The 20325-nt window shown below is 39.4% G+C and overlaps 1 protein-coding gene across 4 annotated transcripts in view; it reads left to right on the forward strand.

Annotated features, from left to right (window-relative positions):
- Positions 1-20325, forward strand: part of TASP1 (taspase 1) — a 246532-nt gene that overhangs the window by 182927 nt on the left and 43280 nt on the right. For 3 of the 4 annotated variants that reach the window (XR_010343409.1, XM_012474983.3, XM_064378505.1), the window contains one exon: positions 5407-5517. Coding sequence is in view for 2 of the 4 variants with exons in the window: in XM_012474983.3 (XP_012330406.1) it covers positions 5407-5517 (111 nt within the window). In the remaining 2 variants the exon portion in view is untranslated. Of the gene's footprint in view, positions 1-5406; positions 5522-20325 lie in introns of all 4 variants that reach the window. The other variant, XR_010343411.1, reaches the window with a different exon arrangement.

A 20325-nucleotide genomic window follows, 5' to 3' on the forward strand; every position in this document is an offset into this window, starting at 1 on the left:
CTCTATGTGGGTATAGAAAGCGCTTAGGCAGCGCCCCACATGTTACTTCATGTTAATTTTTCTTTTTTCTTTACTAGTAAGAAATAATGTTTCCTTTTATATACATACTTTAACATTTTTAACTTGGGAAATTGATACCCTATCACCACCACCATCTAGTCAGTCGAATGCTGGCTCCAGCTGTTGTAGAAGATTAGCCAGGCTGGTATAGTAATAGATCTTATTCCACATGATAGTCTTTGAAAACTAACAAAACGCTGAAGGGTCTTTACCATCAATGTTACTGCCACCAAATGTTTAAATAGCATCTTAGAAGTTAAAAAAAGTTCATACATATAAATTCAGTCCTCACAACAGCCTTCAAAGATGTCTTTTAATATCCATTGTTTATAATGAAAAAACTGAAGAGTGCAATTAAAAAATTATATCTTAATAACACATAGTTGCTATCCCAAGACTAAAACAGGATTTTCTGCCTGTGTTAGTGTTTTTCCAGCACCCACGGTGATAATGTAAAAATCTGAGTATTTTCCACAAAAAATGTGGAATCTTCAAATATACTATAACCATACTTTCATTAAATAATTGGATGAGTTCATATCAAATGCAATGTTGATATAAGCCTGCATGGTAGCCTGGAGCGCCTACTCTCAGAGCACTTGTGTAAAAGTTCCATTCTCTTCTTTCTTGCCATTCTCTTTGCCACACTGCAGTGATATAGGCAGGAGTGTGTGTGTGTGTGTGTGTGTGTGTTGGAATCATTTTGCTAATCACTAGGATGCTTCAAAGGTGCATCAGATACCTTTACCCCAGAAGGCTCGGATCTGTATAAAAGGCACTAGAGCTAAAGAACAGACAGTTTATGGGAAGAAAGGGCGCCAGGAAGGACAATTCACAACAGTGGGCCCAGGTGGAAATCTTAGGGTAGTGGAGTATGGGAAGTCCAAATGATGTGTAAAAATAAACAGTGTGATAAGATTGGGCAGGATAAGAAAGGCTATGCTAGACTGAGGAATTTTGGGCATCATTCTCGGACAGTTGGGAGCTATTACAGGTTTTTCATTTGTTTAATGATGTGGCCATGGCTGGGATGCATATCTCTTATTACAGTAAACTTTGATGTCCCTTCCATGAACAACTCTATTAGTTCTACTTGCAGAATATATCGCAGACCCAGCTTCTATAGACAGCTTTCATTGTCACAAGGCTCAGCCAAGCCACTGTTAACTCTTAACTGGGCTGCCACAGCAGCTGCTTTAGTGGCTTGTTGCTTTTATGCTTGCCTTGTCATTACCTTCTGCATAGCTAAGTAACTTTTACAAGTCCAAATTAATGTTATCACTGTGACCTGGCCTTGCCTCTCTCTTAAACTCATGTTCTATTCTCTCTCCTCCCTCCCTCCCTCACCACAGAGTCTCTGCATTTGCCAGTTGATCTGCCTGGAATGTTCTTTCCTCAGATTATCACATGGTTAGCTCCTTACCAAAAGAGGCCTTATTGCTCTTTGATGTAGACGAGGCCCAGCCCCAGTGACAGTCTCCATCATTTACCTGGATTCATTTTCTTCACAGCACTTTCTGCTATTGGGTTGATCTCCCTGTTGTTCTGTGAGTTTAATACTTGTCCCCCAAGCTGCTCAACTAGATGTATGCAGGGACTTTGCTCACTTCTATATCCACAGTGCCTAGAAGAGTCCTGGCACTTAGTACATTTTTATTGCATTAATTAATTTAGAGATTTGAACGACTAGAGCAGAAGGCTGATTGGAGCTGATTGCAGGGTTTCTAGGACAATGAGAATACATTGAGGGTCTTGTCAGTGGGAATGAAGGAAGGGGGGCAGGCAAAAATGAGGTCACAGGGAGACCTAACAGATAAAAGCATTTAGAGCTTAGATAAGCTATAGGAGCCCAGGAGAAGTTTCTGGATTTGGTGGTAAAAGGAACAGTTTTAGAGGTGCCAAGTTTGAGTGCTGCTGGAGTGGAGGTGTCCAGCACACAGTTGCATTTTGAGATTATTCAGAGATTTTTTTCATTACCTGAGAGGCATTGCTAGCAAAGTTCATGGCTCAGAAGATGCTAGGGGAAGCCATATTTCCTGCTCAACGATAGTATGGCTATAGCAAGTGATTGAAGCTCTCTGAAGGTCAGGTTCTTCATCTGTAAATGATAATAAAATGTCTCATGGCAGAATTGTTCTGAAAATTAAACTCCTCCTCTCAATGTATCATATTTCCTCCCCCACCCTTTTTTTAGCTCATCAGTATGAGAGTTTATATTTGTTTAGCTATTCACATCCTAACTACATAGTATACTGTGATTCCATTTCATTTCTTGTACAAGTCTTGTTATTATTTTTTTGGTACCAGTCACTCTTTCATCTCCAAACTTTCCTCAAAATCTGAAACATTTTTTTTCTCAATAATTTCAAACCAACATGTATTCGGTTTATTTTTCCCTGCCCTTGGAATTACCTTTCCTGGCCTCCTCTGGCTTCATGCTCCAATTTGGACAGTTTGCTCTCTCAGTTTGCTGCATAGCAGTGTCTTTGGAATCCCATTATCTCCTTTTGTTTTGGATCCTCTGCATCCAGATCTTATTTCTTCTTCATTATATTCACTCCTTCATTCTGTCAAGGCACAGTCATCCTGTAGCTTTCTGAGGAGGAATGCATGGGAGGTAAACTCTTTGAGACTTTGTAGCGTTTTATTCTGCTTTTATACCATATTGACCTTTTGACTGAATATAGAATTCTAGGTTGGAAATAACTTTTCCTCAGCATTTAGTGCCTCATAATCTTTTAGCTTCAGGTGTTATTGTTGAGAAATTTGATATCATTATAATACCCTTACTTCCCATGTGATCTTTTCTTCCCATTTGAAAGTTTTTAGACCCTTCTCTCCTTCCTTAGTATCTTAATATTTCATAGTGATAAATCTTCATGGGGCTTTTTTTCATGAGCTGTACTGGGAGGTTGATGAACTTTTTCAATTTGAACACTCATTTTCAGTTCTTAGAAATGTTTTTGAATTATTTCTTTGAAATTTTACTCCTTTTATTTTTTCTAGTCCCTCTTTCTGAAACTCCTGTTATTTGTTTATTGGATAATTTTGGCCTAGTCTTATTATTTTCTTATATTTTTCACTCACTTTTCATCTGTCTTTTTAAGGTTTTTTTTTTTTTGAGACAGAGTCTTACTCTTTTGCCAGGCTAGAATGCAGTGGCACGATCTCAGCTCACTACAACCTCCGACTCCCTGGTTCAAGCGATTCTCCTGCCTCAGCCTCCTGAGTTGCTGGGATCACAGGCACACACCACCATGCCCAGTAATTTTTGTATTTTTAGTAGAAACGGGGTTTCACCATGTTGGCCAGGATGGTCTCAATCTCCTGACCTCGTGATCTGCCCGTCTCGGCCTCCCAAAGTGCTGAGATTACAAGTGTGAGCCACTGCACCAGCTTCAAATTTGTTATTGTTGTTGTTTTACTTTTCTTCTGCTCAGTACACCTGCCCAAATTTTCCCTGTGTTACTATTTTATTTTAGTCTCTGTCTTTCCTAAAACAGAGGCCTAACTGATACACCTGGTAATCCTAGATTGTCTGTGCTTTTTTAATAGTTAAATGCCAACCGTTTGGTATTAACTATTTAATAAACACCAAGCTGAACTAAAAACCTTTTGTGTATGAATCATACTTGTCATCTTGAAGCCCTTATTTAGGCAAGGACACGTCTTTTCTTTTGCGGGGGGTGTAGGACAGTCTCTCAAGTAGGTCTTTACTCTTTAGTTGGCTGGGTTGCCAGAAAGGGATTATCCCGTCTCTTCTTGGAGGATATCAGCTTGATTTCTTGCATCCTAGGAACTGGTTATTTCACTGTTTAGCATAAAGACTTACACCTCAGCAACCTGTTATCAGTGTGCAGCCTCTTTCCTGCCCTGGGCTAACCCTGATGTTCCCAAGTCTCAACTCTCTCTGGTTCACCTTCTCTAGAGACTAAATATCCTGGCTTTCTCAGGGTTAGAGAGGAGTAACTTCCTTTTTGGAAAGGAACTGCAGTTCTGATCTTCTCTTCTAGATCAGGAGTTGGCAAAATTTTTCTGTAAAAGAGCCAGAGAATAAAGATTATGGGCTTTGCAGCCTATAGCACGGTCTCTGTGGCATATTCTCCTTCTCTGCTTCCTCCTCCTCCTCCTCCCCGCCTTTTTTAACAACCCTTTCAAAAGTAAAAAGAGAACAAAATAATGGCATTCTTAGTAGGACAACCTCTGGTCTAGAGAATTCTTTTGGACACTCTCAGCCAACCATCTTTTATCATCTCTACCCTGTACCCATGCCCAAGTTCTTCAAGAGAAACTTGAAGCCTTCAATTTCTGAACACTTTTGCATTTTATGGCAAAACTGGCTTGGTTTCCTGTGGTTTTTCTCCACTCCAATTTCCCCCTGCCTCATGAAAACTTAGGTTTCAGCTATCTTGGGTTTGCTAGGTGAGCAACCACTTACCTGTCTTCTTACCATTTTCCAAAAGGTCAGTTTTTTCCTTGTCTGCCTCTTTCTCTGCCCTTATTGGGCTATGGCTTTTTTCTTCCTTTTTCATCAGTTCACTAGGATTTGGGGAGGGACAGAGAAAACTACACGTGTTTAATATACTAAGTTTAACCAGAAGCTCCCACCAAATCCAGTTTGGTTGGGTTTGATTATTATTACTCTCTTTGATAGTGCTTGGGTTAATTTTGCATTTGTTCTCCGTGTGCTCACTTGCTATGCCAGATGTTTGAAGAAGATGTCCTTGGAGAAGAAAAATGAGGGGGTTTTAAAATATAATGTAATTGAAATGCTCACAGTGGTTGGTTCAGCGTGTGAGATCTCAAAGAGGCCCAACTCTTTCTAACCACCAGACTCTCATCATAGAAATTCAGTTTCACCCTTATTTGTGTGAACCATCAGAAGCATTTTAAAATGTTTATAATAAAGTTTGTGGCTTATTGTTTCAAATTACATTTAAGGTAGTAAACTGAAGCTTTTGGTGGTGTGTCCCTGACAGCAGGGAGACCCTGTAGTAAGTGATCTCTCAGAGTTGATCAAAAGGAGTCATTGAGCATTTTTTCCTGGATTTGTGTTTTGGTCCTTTAATCTGGTAGTGTTTCCAGTTCCGTTCTGAATACAGTAAGGCACACTCTCTCCTCATCTTCTTGGCAGCGTGTGGCATTTTCTTTGCAAAATGGCCACTGTTCAGGCATAAACCTGCCTTTGCCATCGAGTGTATAATGAAATATGAACAAAGGTGATTGTCAGAAAATAGGCATCTTTCAAGATCTTATTCATGCCACATTTTTGTTTTAGTAATGAAATGAAAATTGAAAATGAAAAAAAAATTCACTGAAAAATGACTACTAGTCCTCTCTGCCTAGGTTCACCTTTCCTCGCCAGTGAAGATGGCGTGCTTGGCGGAGTGATTGTTCTCCGTTCGTGCAGATGTTCTGCTGAGTCTGACTCCTCCCAAAATAAGCAGACACTTTTAGGTAAGTGAGACATACGCATTGTGTGCATCTTTCTCTTTTATTTTCTTCAAGAAAAAATGAAAATATTTGTATCCTTAAGTCAATAATTTTAAACTGCAGGAGGGTCAGCATGCTTTATTGCTATCTGAACATCCCCATTCTACTGATCTTTTTCCATAAGTAAGCACATAAAAGATGAATGTTCATTTTAAAGTACAGGCTTAGAGAATATATTTCAAATAAGCTTAGAACCAAGGACCTTTACTAAAGTCCAGTAATAAGAACATTGGACCATACATTCATGCCCTATCTTATCCCAGAAAGCATTTGAGGTGACCCATAACAAGGTACACAGTAACGGAGAGAGAAGCTTCTTCCTGTTTCCCTTCTCCAAAAGGAATGAGAAGCGTGTGAAGAGCTACTGGCCTAGAAGTCAGTCCTGCCTCTGTGGCTCGTTAGCCATGACACCTTCATGCATTGGTCTTACTGTTCCGTGCCACTTCCTCATCTGTAAACCACAGACGTCTGCCCTGCCCTCCTCTTAAAGCTGTGGTGAGGGAGGGTCAAATGAGTGTTTTTGCAGATTTGCAGATGTCCATCCAGATGTGTGGTTTTGTTTCTAGCCAAGCACCAGTGGGAATGAAACCCAGCCCACCCCCTGTTTATGAAGGTGCAGACTTGTGGGGCTGCCGCTGACCACAGGATTGCCTTTTTCTAATCCATCTCTCCAGAAGGGACACATTAAAAAATTCTGCACAAAGGTGACACATACACTAGCAGGGGCACCATATGTTATTTTTTAAGTTAACTTTTAACTGAAGTATGCATATATTTAGAAAAGTGTACAAATCATAACTGCAACTGCTTGATGAATTATCACAAAGTGAACCCATCCCCTGTAACCAGCACCTAGATTAAAAGAAACAGAACTTCACCACAACCCCAGAAGTCCCCTTTTGACCCTTTCTGATTTCTGTCTCCTCCAAAGTTAAACAGTGTGCTTACTTCTAACACCATGGTTAGTTTTACCTGGTTTTATTTCTTATATAAACTGAATCAGGAATATATATCACTTGTGTCTAGTCTTCAGTCAATGTTAAGCTTGTTAGATTCATCTGTGTTACTTGAAGTAGGAGTTTGTACATTTTCATTGCTGTATTCTATTCTATTGTATGGAGATAGCGCAGTGTATTAGTCCATTCTTCTGTTGTTATTTTGTTTTGTTTTTTAATACAGCACTGTAGGTCATCCACAGGGCTTATGGTAGTTTAACCCTTCCTATAAATTTCCTTACAGAAAGCGTGAGTGGTGCCTGATGTATATTGTGTGATTATTGTCAATTGCTATAGTACACCTCCCTTCATAGTTTATAAAATAGAAGACTGAGTGTTTTTTATGGGTATAAAAATGCTTTTTCTGTAGAAGCCCAAAACATTTTCATAAAATCTTTTTGTTCATTCCTCAGATAAAAAATGCACTTTTATGTAAGAGGCCTTTTTCTCCACCTAGATGCTAACTACCAGCTGTATGTTTTGTTTTGTTTTGTTTTGTTTTGCTATAGTCTCTCTCCTTCTACCCTCTTTATGTAGTACTTAGGTTGCTCCAAGGAGATGTGTTTTTTAACAGTCATGTTTTGTTAAACCAAGACAGGTAGTAGTTTTTTCCTTTGGTAAAACTACTATTAATCATTGTTGAATCTTTTGAACATTCTTCCAGTTAGATAGTTAAACCCAACCTGGTTGGCTTTAAATATATACAGAAGATGGACATGGGCTTTCCATAAAACCTTTGCAGGGACATGGATGAAGTTGGAAACCATCATTCTTTGCAAACTAACACAGGAACAGAAAATGAAACACTGCATGTCCTCACTCATAAGTAGGAGTCGAATAATGAAATCACATGGACACAGGGAGGGAAACATCACAAACTGGGGCCTGTTGGGGCATGGGGGACTAGGGGAGGGATAGCATTAGGAGAAATACCTAATATAGATGATGGGTTGATGGGTGCAGCATATCACCATGGCACGTGTATACCTATATAACAAACCTGTATGTTCTACACATGTATGCCAGAACTTAAAGTATTTTTTTTTTTTTTTTTAAAAAAACCTCAGAAGAATAACCCTTAGTGTTTGGGCAGTGGCGGGTGGGGGAGCATTAAAATTGCTTCATTGATTATTCCTAAAAAGGAGTATCATAGTACTTTGCTGAGCCTGGAATCCTGCCCATTCACATTAACCCTGAAAACTGTAAGGTCTTTCGGTTGTCTTTTCACTTTTGGTGGTATAAAAATGCATATTTAAGGATAAGTTATAGTATTTTAGCTCATGTTATATAGTTTTTATTACCAGTGTAGTGATTTATAAACTGGTTCCTACTTTTTATTTCAAGAGGAAGCATTAAGTGTGAAGTGCCAATTTATGAAATAAGTGAAATCTTGCCATTTGTTAACTGGAGGGGTTGATGCTTGTGAAGCTTATATCTACTAAAACCTGTGAACATAGGCTAATGTCAACTTATAGATGCTACCAATTATGTGGACTTTTTATTTTTCACTTAAAAAAGTTACGAATGTTAAGTATGTGGTAAGAAAATAAATTCAAACAGTATCGAAGGATAGGAAACAAAGTAAATTCAAACAGTATCGAAGGACAGGAATCAAAGATGTGAAAGTCACCTTTTACACTCCATTTCCAGAGCCACCAGTCATTCTTCGTTTCTGGTTAATCTCATGGGAAGCACCCTCACTGTGTAGAATGTGCTCACACATCCATTTCTTGATTAGTCGGTAACTTGTGACCCCTTGCTGTGAAAAAATTAAAAACTTAGCTCACACCATATACCACTTCCCTTCCTTCCCGATTTTTGTTGGAATTCTACTCTAACTTGAAATAATACTTTTAATTTTATTGTACTCTAACACACTTTTTCTTGATTTATTAACTGTATATAATGTCTATCAAACATTCTTCACCACTTCAACGATGTAAGTTGAAGAAAGTTCATATGCTGTTTTCTGTTATTTATAACAGAATACCTAAAACTAACAGAATACCTGAGTAATTTGTAAAGAAATTAATTTATTTCTTACAGTCATGGAGGCTGAGAAGTCCAAGGTCAAGGGACTGCATGTGATGAGGGCCTTCTTGCTGGTGGGGACTCTGCAGAGTCCCATAGGGGCACAGGGCATCACATGGTGAAGGGGCTGAGTGTGCTAGCTCAGGTCTCTCTTCCCTTCTTATAAAGCCACCAGCTCCAGTCCCATGATAACCCATTAATCATGAAGGTATTAATCCACTTCATGAGGGCAGAGTTCTCATGACCTAATCACCTCTTTAAGGTCCCACATCTTAATACTGCCATATTGGGGAATAGGTTTCAACACGGATTTTGGAGGAAACAAACATTCAGACTCTATAGTATTCACTTTTCTCCTTTTCTTTTCCTCCTTCACTCCCCTACCTCACCTCAACCTCTGTCAACAATACCATTGTTGTTGTTATTATCATTTGCCTACTTACATCTCTACTTATCTCTATGGTTTGATCAGAGGTTGATTCTAAATAGTGTCAGTAACCAGTATTGACAGTATCAAGATTATAGTATAATATTGCCCACTGCATACCCTGGAAGTGGAAGATCAGACCCATAAAGAGCAGTGTTTGTCATAAAGCTCTGCCTGTAGAAGGAGGCTATTTCAGTCATTGAGATCAAGTGGATTCTACTTTTTATCAATTTCTCCAAATCAGGCTACAACTTAATTTGCTTCATGTTTGGACCATGACTTCCCATTTATTTCTTTTTCACTGTCATGAGAGTATAACTTTATAAACTCATGGCTTCTGAATGCTCAATAATTTCTAGTAACCAGGAAAGCTCAGAAGTCTTTATTTTCTACACGTCCAAATAAAGCAATTTCCAAAATTTAAAAAAAAAAAAAAAAAAACTACTGTATGTTGTTAATCACTTTTTTGGTCCCAAGAATAATATAATCACATAATCTCCTACTGTAGCCTTTTCTATGTTCACTTTCTTTTCTCAAAATCATAATGTTTTCATTACACCACAAAAGCAGTTTCAGTCAAACCTCATTGCCACTTGATGGAGTTTCCTTGAAGCCATTATGTAGGCTCTCCTCTTGACAAATACATTATCAGAGCTTCAGTGAGCTGCTTCCAGGGTGATATGACTCAAGTACTGGACACTTTTGAGGTTTGTCCTTTGTCTACTGATTGATGAATAGAGTAGGAAAATCTCAGGTATGAAGGAACTTTCAAAGTCTACTTGTGTGACCCTGTTCCAGGTGCTTTATCTATAGATTGTTGAATACACCTCCCTTCAAGAGGTGGAGCTCAATTCCCCTGTCCTTGACTGTGACCCAAACACTAGAGACTCGCTTCCAACCAATAAGATTATGGCAGAAGTGACAGTGTGCGATTTCTGAGACTAGGTTGAAAAGGCATTGTGGCTTCCTCCTTGGGCTCTCTGTTGAATCACTCCCTCTGGGTGAGACCAACTGCCATGTCAGGAGGACACTCAAGCAGCACTATGGGGAAGCCCATTTCGCAAAAAACTGCAACTTCATTCCCAACAGCTGCTTCTGAGAAACTAGGGCTTCCTGCCAACAGCCTCAGAGATCTGAGTGAGCCTTTAGATGACAGCATCCTTGGCAATATCTTGACTGAAATCTCATTGGAGGCCCTGCAAAAGAACCACCCAATGAAGCCACTGTGGAATTTCTGACCCACGGAAACTGTGAAATAACTGTTTGCTGTCGTGAACCACTACATTTTGGGAGAATTTATTATGTAGCAATAGATAACTAATAAACCTTTTAAGCCCTTTCTTCTAATAAGCCACAGTGACAAATCAGGGTGCTCTGTTGCCATCTTCAGGCAGCTGTTGGGTTTTGATTTTCATCAGTAAATCCTGGTTCTTTTTTTGGGGACCCTCTGGGATAAATCTGATGAGTGTCTTCTTAGATTACAGTCTCTAATCAAGTTTCCCCGACCTCTTAAGCCTCCTCACTTCCAACGTTTCCTTCTCTATTTGTCCCCTCAGTCCCATCTTTATTATTTCTCCCAGAGTTCTTTCTATATAACAACTCTGCAGCTGGCCCAGAGAACATAGCCATAGGTCCCAAACCAGGGACAGGAGAGAAGACTTCTCCAAAGAAGAAAGGGCAAAAATGAGAACCTGACCTAGAGAGCCACACCAGTCCCAAGATCAGAAGGACACTGTTCAACCCAAGAGTGACATAGGTATATGAAATTAGTTTACCATGTGTCTAAGCTAAATGTTGAATCTTTTTATGTATGCTACAATAAGACAAACATATAACTCTTACTGTTACTTCCATGCTCCCTACTTTAACATTTCAACAAGAGACACACACACACACACACACACACACACCCTGTGCTGGTGAATATCCTATAGGACAGATGGGAGACACACACACACACAGACACACACTCACACACCCTCTGCTGCTGAATTTCCTATAGGACAGATGGGACATACAGACACACACACACTCTGCTGATGACTTTCCTATAGGACAGATCACACACACAAACACACCCCCCCACACACCCTATGCTGGTAAATTTCCTATAGGACACATGGGAACTACCTAACTTGATGAGAAATGCCATCCCCTGATCTGACCTCAGAATATGGTTTCAGTGTTATTTCTTTTTTTTTTAAATTAATTTATTTTACTCTTGGTGCGTACTATATCTGGCATTTCTCTCCATGTTATCCCTCCCCACCCTCCACTCCCTCCCCACCTCCCACTATCTCTCCCCTACCCACCCCAACTGCCCCCAGTGTGTGATACTTCTCTCCCTGAGTCCACGTGTTCTCATTGTTCAGCACCCACCTATGAGTGAGAACATACAGTGTTTGGCCTTCTGTTCTTGTGTCAGCTTGCTGAGAATGATGGTTTCCAGATTCATCCAAGGCCCTACAAAGGACACAAACTCATCGTTTTTTATGGCTGCGTAGTATTCCATAGTGTATATATTACATTCTCTTTGTCCAGTGTATCATTGATGCACATTTGGGTTGGTTCCAGGTCTTTGCTATTGTACACAGGGCTGCAATGAACGTACGTGTGCATGTGTCTTTATAGTAGAACGATTTATAGTTCTATGGGTATATACCCAGTAATGGGATTGCTGGGTCAAATGGAATTTCTATTTCTAGATCCTTGAGAAATCGCCACATTGTGTTACACAATGGTTGAACTAATTTACACTCCCACCAACTAGGTAAGAGTGTTCCTATTTCTCTACATCCTCACCAGTATCTGTTGTCTCCAGATTTTGTAATGATCACCATTCTAACTGGCATGAGATGATATCTACTGTGGTTTTGATTTGCATTTCTCTAATGACCAGTGATGATGAGCATTTTTTCATATGTTTGTTGGCCTCATGTATGTCTTCTTTTGAAAAGTGTGTGTTCATATCTTCACCCAATTTTGAATGGGCTTGTTTTTTTTCTTGTATATCTGTTTTAGTTCTTTGTAGATTCTGGATATTAGCCCTTTGTCTGATGGGTAGACTGCAAAAATTTTTTCCCATTCTGTTGGTTGCTGATTCGCTCTAATGATGGTTTCTTTTGCTGTACAGAAGCTCTGGAGTTTAACTGGATCCCATTTGTCTATCTTGGCTTTTATTGCCATTGCTTTTGGTGTTTTAATCATGAAGTCCTTGCCTATGTCCATGTCCTGGATGGTTCTGCCTACATTTTCTTCTAGTGTTTTTATGGTGTTAGGTTTTATGTTTAAATCTTTGATCCATCTGGAGTTAATTTTACTGTAAGGTGACAGGTAGGGGTCCAGTTTCTGCTTTCTGCACATGGCTAGCCAGTTTTCCCAACACCATTTATTAAACATGGAGTCCTTTCCCCATTGCTTGTTTTTGCCAGGTTTGTGAAAGATCAGATGGTTGTAGATGTGTGGTGTTTCTTCTGGGGTGTCTGTTCTGTTCCAGTGGTCTATGTCTCTGTTTTGGTACCAGTACCATGCTGTTTTGATTACTGTAGCCTTGTAGTATAGTTTGAAGTCCAGCAGTGTGATGCCTCAGGCTTTGTTCTTTTTGCTTAGGATTGTCTTGGCTATGGGGGGTCTTTTGTGATTCCATATGCAGTTTAAAGTGGTTTTTTCCAGTTCTCTGAAGAAGGTCATTGGTAGCTTGATGGGGATAGCGTTGAATATATAGATTACTTTGGGCGGTATAGCCATTTTCATGATATTGATTCTTCCTAACCATGAGTATGGAATGTTTCTCCATCTGTTTGTGTCCTCTCTGATTTCATTGAGCAGTGGTTTGTAGTTCTCCTTGAAGAGGTCCTTTACATCCTTTGTTAGTTGTATTCCTTGGTATTTTATTCTCTTTGTAGCAATTGTGAATGGGAGTTTGCTCTTGATTTGGCTCTCTGTTTGTCTGTTATTGGTAGATAGGAATGCTTGTGATTTCTGAACATTGATTTTGTATCCTGAGACTTTGCTGAAGTTGCTTATCAGTGTCAGGAGATTTTGGGCTGAGACGATGGGGCCTTCTAGATATACAATCATTCATCTGCAAATACAGAGAATTTGACTTCCTTCTTTCCTAATTGCATACCCTTTATTTCTTTTTCTTGCCTGATTGCTCTGGCTAGAACTTCCAATACTATGCTGAATAGGAGTGGTGAGAGAGGGCATCCTTGTCTAGTGCCTGCTTTCAAAGGGAATTCTTTCAGCTTCTGCCTGTTCAGTATGATATTGGCTGTAGGTTTGTCATATATAGCTTTAATCATTTTATGATACCTTCAGTCAATATCTCGTTTCAGGTTGTTAAGAACTTGCTTTATGTATCTGGGTGCTCCTGTGTTGAGGGCCTATATATTTAGGATAGTTAGATCTTCCTGTTGGATTGATCCTTTTACCATTATGTAATGCCCTTCTTTGTCTCTCTTGATCTTTGTTGATTTGAAGTCCATTTTATCAGAGACTAGGATTGCAACCCCTGCTTTTTTTTGTTCCCCATTTGCTTGGTAAGTCTTCTTCCATTCATTTGAGTCTATATGTTTTTTTTTATGTGAGACAGGTTTCCTGAATACAGCACACCGATGAGTTCTGACTTTTTATCCAGTTTGCCAGTCTGTGTCTTTTGATTGGGGTGTTTAGGCCATTTACATTCAATGTTATTATTGTTATGTGTGAATTTGATCCTGCCCATTTTGTTACTGGCTGGTTTTCTTTCCCATTAGTTGACTCATTTTCTTCATTGTATTTTTGGTCTTTGCCAACTGGTTTGCTTTTGCAGTGACTGGTACTTGTTCCTTTCTGTGCTTAGTGTTTCTTTTAGGAGCTCTTCAGGTCTGATAGTGACCAAATCTCTCAATAATTCCTTGTCTGTAAAGGATTTTATTTCTCCTTCACTTACGAAGCTTAGTTTGGGTGGATATGAGATTCTGGGTTGAAAGTTCTTTTCTTTAAGGATGTTGAATATTGTCCCCCACTCTCTTCTGGCTTGTAGGGCTTCTGTGGAGAGATCTGCTGTGAGTCTGATTGGCTTCCCTCTGTGGGTGACCTGACCTTTCTCTCTGGCTGCCCTTAGCATTTTTCCTTCATTTCAATCCTGGTGAATCTGACGATTATGTGCCTTGGGGTTGCTCTTCTTGAGGAATATTATTTTTGTTGAGTTCTCTGTACTTCTTGAATTTGAAATTTGCACTGCCTTGCTAGGCTTGGGAAGTTCTCCTGGATAATATCCTGGACCATGTTTTCCAGCTTGGATTCATTCTCCCCATCATATTGAGGTACAGCGATCAAGCATAGATTAGGTCTTTTCACATAATCCCATATTTCTTGGAGGCTTTGTTCATTTCTTTTTACTCTTTTTTCTCTTGTCTTGCCTTCTCTTTTTATTTCATTGAGTTCATCTTCAATCTCTGATATCCTTGCTTCTGCCGGATCGATTTGTGTTTGTTTCAAGTAGTTCTCTTGCTGTGTTTTTCAACTCCATCAAGTCGTTTATGTTTTTCTTTAAGCTGATTATTCTAATTAGCATTTCGTCTAACCTCTTTTCAGGGTTTTTGGTTTCTTTGCATTGCGCGTTCCTTTAGCTCAGAAGAGTTTGTTTTTATCCACCTTCTGAAGCCTGTTTCTGTCAATTCGTCGCACTCCTCAGTCAAGTTGTGACCTGTATTGTTGAGGAGTTGTGATCCCTTGAAGGAGAACAGTTGTTCTGGTCTTTGATGGTTTCATCTTTTTTGCACTGGTTTTTTTTCCCATCTTTGTGGATTTACCTGGCTGTGGTGTCAGGGAGTTGCTTGATGAGGTCGCTTCTCTGCCTGTGGAGGCACTACTGGGTTTCTAGGGACTCCTTCAGGTTACTAGGGAAGCTTCCTGTGTCTTTTTTGTTTATACTGGGAGATTAGGCCTACCTCTTCCACTGACCTGTAAACTGCTGGGTTGTCAAGAACACTGTCCCGTTGCTATGTAGGCTTCCTATGTTTTTTGTTAAACCATGTAGCCCAGTCTTGCCCCTCTAGTGGTGGGTTGTGCCCTTCCTCCACTGGGCTGGATCATTCAGGGTTCATCTCAGACTGTGGCACTGGCTGCGCAACCTACTAGAGTCAGAGCTTCAGCCCTCTGGGGTTTATTGGGAAGGGTAGGGACCCACTCAGCTCCACCCGTCTCTCCCTTTCAGCTTCCTCTCTCTCAGGTCATGGGGTAGGGACCTGCCCAGCTGCTCCCGCTTACAGCTCCCCCTCCCTCCGGGCAGGGGGAGGGGGCAATAGCTCAGTCTGCAGGCTCTTACTCAACTCCGAGCTTGTAGCTCTTGGTGCTTGACTGGCAAAGATCCCCTGTTCTGTGTGTTGCTGAGGCTTTGAGGGAAGCGCTGTATCTGGTCTGGAGTGTCAGAGGGGGGCCTCCAACTTGCGGGTCAGATGGACTTTCTGGGTGAAGCAGCACCCCTCCCTGCCTCTGTCTGCCCTGAGTGGGCTTTGCTCACCATGGGACCACACCCATGCACCTGGTACCTCGGTTGGAGCTAGGAGATCTCTGAATTTCTGTGTCTCTCTTGCTAGGTGTTGTGTGCTGGAGTTGTGTCTAATCGGCCATCTTGGATCTTTCCCCCTTTCAGTATTATTTCTGACTACTCCTTTTTTTAAAAAGTTGACAAATAATAATTGTAATAATTGTATATATTCATGGTGTTCAACTAGTTTTCTTTTCCTTCATTCACTCTCAAAATCTCAACTTCTGGCCACTCCAAATCCTTGGTCTTCCAAAGAGTTATGTTTTTTCCCCAATAACTTGCACATGCTCTTGCTGTGCTAAACCCTCGGCCAATAAAAGTCTTTAAAACCCTGATCAAATGTGAATCTTCTTTGAATCTTCTGGAAGCCCTCCTCCCAGGTAATTTGCTCCTTCCTTGTGCTCTGTTAGCACCATGCAATTGACGTTCCTTCTAACACTGACTATGACACATCCTAGTTAGATGTTAAAGTGTCTGCCCTTCTCCCAGGCCAGCACTTCTTAATCTTTTTTCAGAACTCAGATATTTGAGAGGAATAAATCATAGTCTTTGAGTCCCAGTGACACACACAGCAACTACAGAAGTCTGAAATGTCTTTCTAGGTATTGGAAAATTCCACTGCTTCTAAGAATTATACTGCCAGATTATGAACTATTTGAGGGCAGAGGCCATGTCATACTGAATTTATTAGGTTCCCAATAATTATTGGATGGATGAATTAGTTGCCAAATATAGTTTCCTTATTGATTATTTAGCAGAAATGTTAAAAGAAGTTGACTGTTCTTCCAGAAAAATGAAATATCACAGAAATATCCTCATGCTCTTAAAAAACAAAAAGTATTGGTTGGAAATGTTGGATAATGAAGAGCATCGAAGAACAGGACAATTTTGAGGCAGTTTAAAGGGATCACAGAGGAAAGCCTGTGCAAATATCCTTGTAAAAGGACAATTTGGACGCGAACATGTTTGCAACACCCATCCTGCCACCTCCTGCCCCCAGATCATGAGATGCTGACGAAGCCCAGCCTACAAATTACTGATTTAACACAAAGCAAATGCTTGTGCCTGGAATGAAACAGCTGAAAAGAATTAATTTTCTCTCTGGTTTTAGAGAAAAAATAAGCCAATATATTTTTACCTGCTGAAGTACAATTACATGTACTTTTCAGGCCTCTACAGAAGTACTTTATTGAGGCTGCTGTGTGATTAATAAATGGATGAACAAAGGCACATCAAATTAAGTCTTCTGGTGAAAAAATGAGTCCTTTACCATTTTAAGCTTGTAATTAGAAACAGGTAATTAGAATATATGCAAATACATAGCATAAACAGTCAGTCAAACTTAATATATGGGTTAATTTCCTGTTTTGTACCTTGTACCATGTGTCTTGTTGGGGACCTGGTAGAATGTATGAAGTTCAGGGGTGTCTTCTAGGGAGTGGTCAGTAGGAAGCAGTGAATATGGGGATCAACAAGAAACAGATTCCATATATTTAAGAAAAATCTAAAGCAATCCAGGATAGGAGGCATATGGGCTCGTAGGGGTAAAAAAGGCTGTGTGTTTAGCCAGTGGCCTTTGTGCCAAGCTTGTGTTGGAGTTCTTCATCCTAAACCGATTTGAGGCCCATAGTTCATCCAGAGCCTGATTATGTGATGAGCACACATGGTAATTGTTACCTTGCCATTAAGTTAACCCCACCTTACCCAGAGAATAACTTCAGGTTCTTTCCACAAATGTGTTCATAATACTGATAATTACCTTTTGTACATGATACTGCTTCCATTTGTCCAGCAACTCTTTTATCCTGTTTGTTTTTCATCTTTTACTATGAAATTTTTCATGTATTTTTACAAGAAGGATGTAATAAATTTGTGAGTTATAAAGGATAATAATAAAATGAACATCTGTGGACCCGCCACCCAGCCTAAGAAATTGCCCATTACCCGTATGTTTGAAGTCCCCATGTGGGCCTCTCTGATCTTATTACTGTGCTTTCTCCCCATCCTTTACTTTGTGTTTACCCCCTGCTTTTCCTGAAAGCCTTTGCACACTTTTATGTATCTCTAAATGATATATTGTTTAGTTTTGCTTGATTTTAAACTTTACATAAATGGTATATCATATGATTCATTCTGTGAGAATTTTTGTGTGTTCTTACATAATTACCTGAAAGGATGAGTTATTTTGTCATTGTAGACATAGCTCTATCAAGTCAAACTGTTCCACTGTTGCCAGTTAGAACTGAAATGCAGTATTTTCCTCCCTCTTTTCACAATAGGCAAAGTTCTTTATCGAGTACTTTGTTTTGTTGCTGTTACCGAAGTATGCTGTGGTTTCAGAATAAAAAATGCTTAATTGAATTGATGCTTCCTGGAACATTAAAAAGATAAAAGATTATTTTACTGTAAGTTAAAATTCCAAACCACCTTTTGGTTTTACTTGTATTAAAAATTTGACGAGCACATATAAATACATGTACTTCAAAGAAGCTTCATTCTCAGGGCACCAGCGATATCGCTTATTTCATTACATGGCACACACCACTGTGAGCACTTATGACTAGGCATTTCTGCTGGACTCACATGATCATAAAATAACTGTCAAAGAGAAGGCAAGTTAGCTTTTAGGCTGGTAGTGGGAAAAGAAATACTTATAGATGTTTTTCTGATGTTAATAATTTTATCTTGAAAATAGAATTAAAACTTTGTTTTACGTGACAGTCCGTTGTCACAGTTGGAAGCTCATTTCTTTAGTGCCTCAGCAATGTGTTGGAATTGTTACATCTTCACTATAGTGAAGATACCTCTTAAGAGATAAGCTGCATTTTAGTTCTTATTTAAGGATCAGATGGAAAGAAGAACATAAGTAACTTAGATGCAAGGTGAATAAGGCAGACATGATATTTAAACTTTTCAGCAATGAAGAGTAGCATTAATCCGATGAAGTAATGCTCTGAGATTAATAGTTTCAGAATTAGTTTTGGTTTTACAATACAGAGATGTTGATTGCAAGTATCTATAATCTGCCACTTTGTTTATAACAGAACTTTCCTTCCTTTAAATCATGAACATATCTCTATACATTGTATCACTAACATACTCTGAATATTAGAAATAGATATTCATCTGTAATTTTCTTCTCCATCATGAGAAGTATAGTTCTAGCTATTATCTTACCAAGAAGTATTTTTTGGCCCACAAAGTTTTCCATCTGAAATATAGAATACAGAAATTTATGAATAGATCTAGTGACTATGTAATTGTTATTACACTCAGGAAATTTTATAGTCAGTTTCATCTGCTCAAAAAGTAATAGAGTTTACCATGAAATAAACCCTTAAAAAGTATTTCTTGAATGAATAAAATCATGTTTCAGTAAAACTTGTTTTACTGAACGGTTTTCTGTTCACCAGAGAACTTGCAAGTTCCAATCAAGTGTCCCTTTGTTTCTGGCAGTTTTTAGTACAATAAAAGGATAAAACAGAAAGATAATTGAACTGTCCTCCAGGGCTTATGTTACTCTTTGACCCACATCCTCTTTTCAGTCAGCATCCTTCATTAGTTAGTCTTAAACAAATTTGAACAAGCCTTGGAAAGAGGGAATGATTATTTTCTTGGCTTAGTGTAACCAGGATTCTATAGAACTCGATCGCCATTACTCCAAAGACAGTTAAGTGGTGAAAGTTTTTCAGGGAAGTACGCCAAGTCAGAGTTTCTTCACGGCCGTAATGGGACGTGCGTAATATGAGTCTTAAGGATTCCATGTCAGGACAGTCCAGCATCTTTTTTTTTTTTTTTCCTAAAGATAAACTCCCTACTGGTTATAAAGACTCTGACAATCGGGGGGGAAATCTACAGCGATAAGAGGAGGTGGTTCTATTTACAGTTCCTCATTCTTCCCATTTAAAAAACGAATTTCTCTGTTTTTAGTAAGGAGTAACTTAAATACTGTGCAGAATGTCCTAGGACATGCCATTTGACCTAAGGCTCAGGAGTGGCAGCTAACTTGGCAACTGCCCAACCCAAGACAGTTCTGATTTTAGAGTTCTGTTTTTCTTGCAAGCAAGTCTGGGATGTGAAGCCAAGCAGAGACATTTTAAGTGGGTGCAGGAGCCAGTGCAGCTAGGCGTTGTTAACGACAAATGGAGGACAATATATGTATATTGTTTTTAGAGGAGGAAAGTGGCTGATGACTTCTTTCTGTTCAGAAAAAAGAATCCATTTGGGTAGAAAAAACTTACTTGCAACCTGGTAAGGAAACTGTTTTGTCTGACTTAATTTGAACAGGATGATATGTGGATGATTTTGAAAGCAAAGTATCCTAGGGACAGCATCATGAGAGAGGTAGCTTGTAGCTCTTTAAACCCATAAAGCTGGTGATTTAAATGCTACTAGGAGGCAAAACCATGCATTCGGGATTAAGGGAGGCTTTATATAGCAGAGCTCCACCAAGACCGAAGGAGAACCGCTGTTGGGCATATAAATTTAATTGCTCCAAATTCTTAAATACAACTTTCTGGAAAGGCTAGCCTCTAAGTACAAATACATCCTGAAGGTCCTTATAATCCACCATTTTTGAAGCACACATGCAGCTCATCCCTGTCTAACCCATTCTCTGATGTTGGAACAGGATCAGTAGTGTGTACCTTTTTTCACATTGCATTTGTATGTCATGACGTGTGAAGAAGCCACCTGATGGAGAAGAATTCTGCCAGATCTGTGTCCATGTTTCACATGGTAAACCTCCTCAGAACTTATTTTAGTGTGTCATTAATGTTTTCTGA

The sequence above is a fragment of the Aotus nancymaae genome, unplaced genomic scaffold (assembly GCF_030222135.1).
Source record: "Aotus nancymaae isolate 86718 unplaced genomic scaffold, 86718_ANA_hifiasm-v0.15.2.pri h1tg000001l, whole genome shotgun sequence".
Classification (NCBI taxonomy): Eukaryota; Metazoa; Chordata; class Mammalia; order Primates; family Aotidae; genus Aotus; species Aotus nancymaae.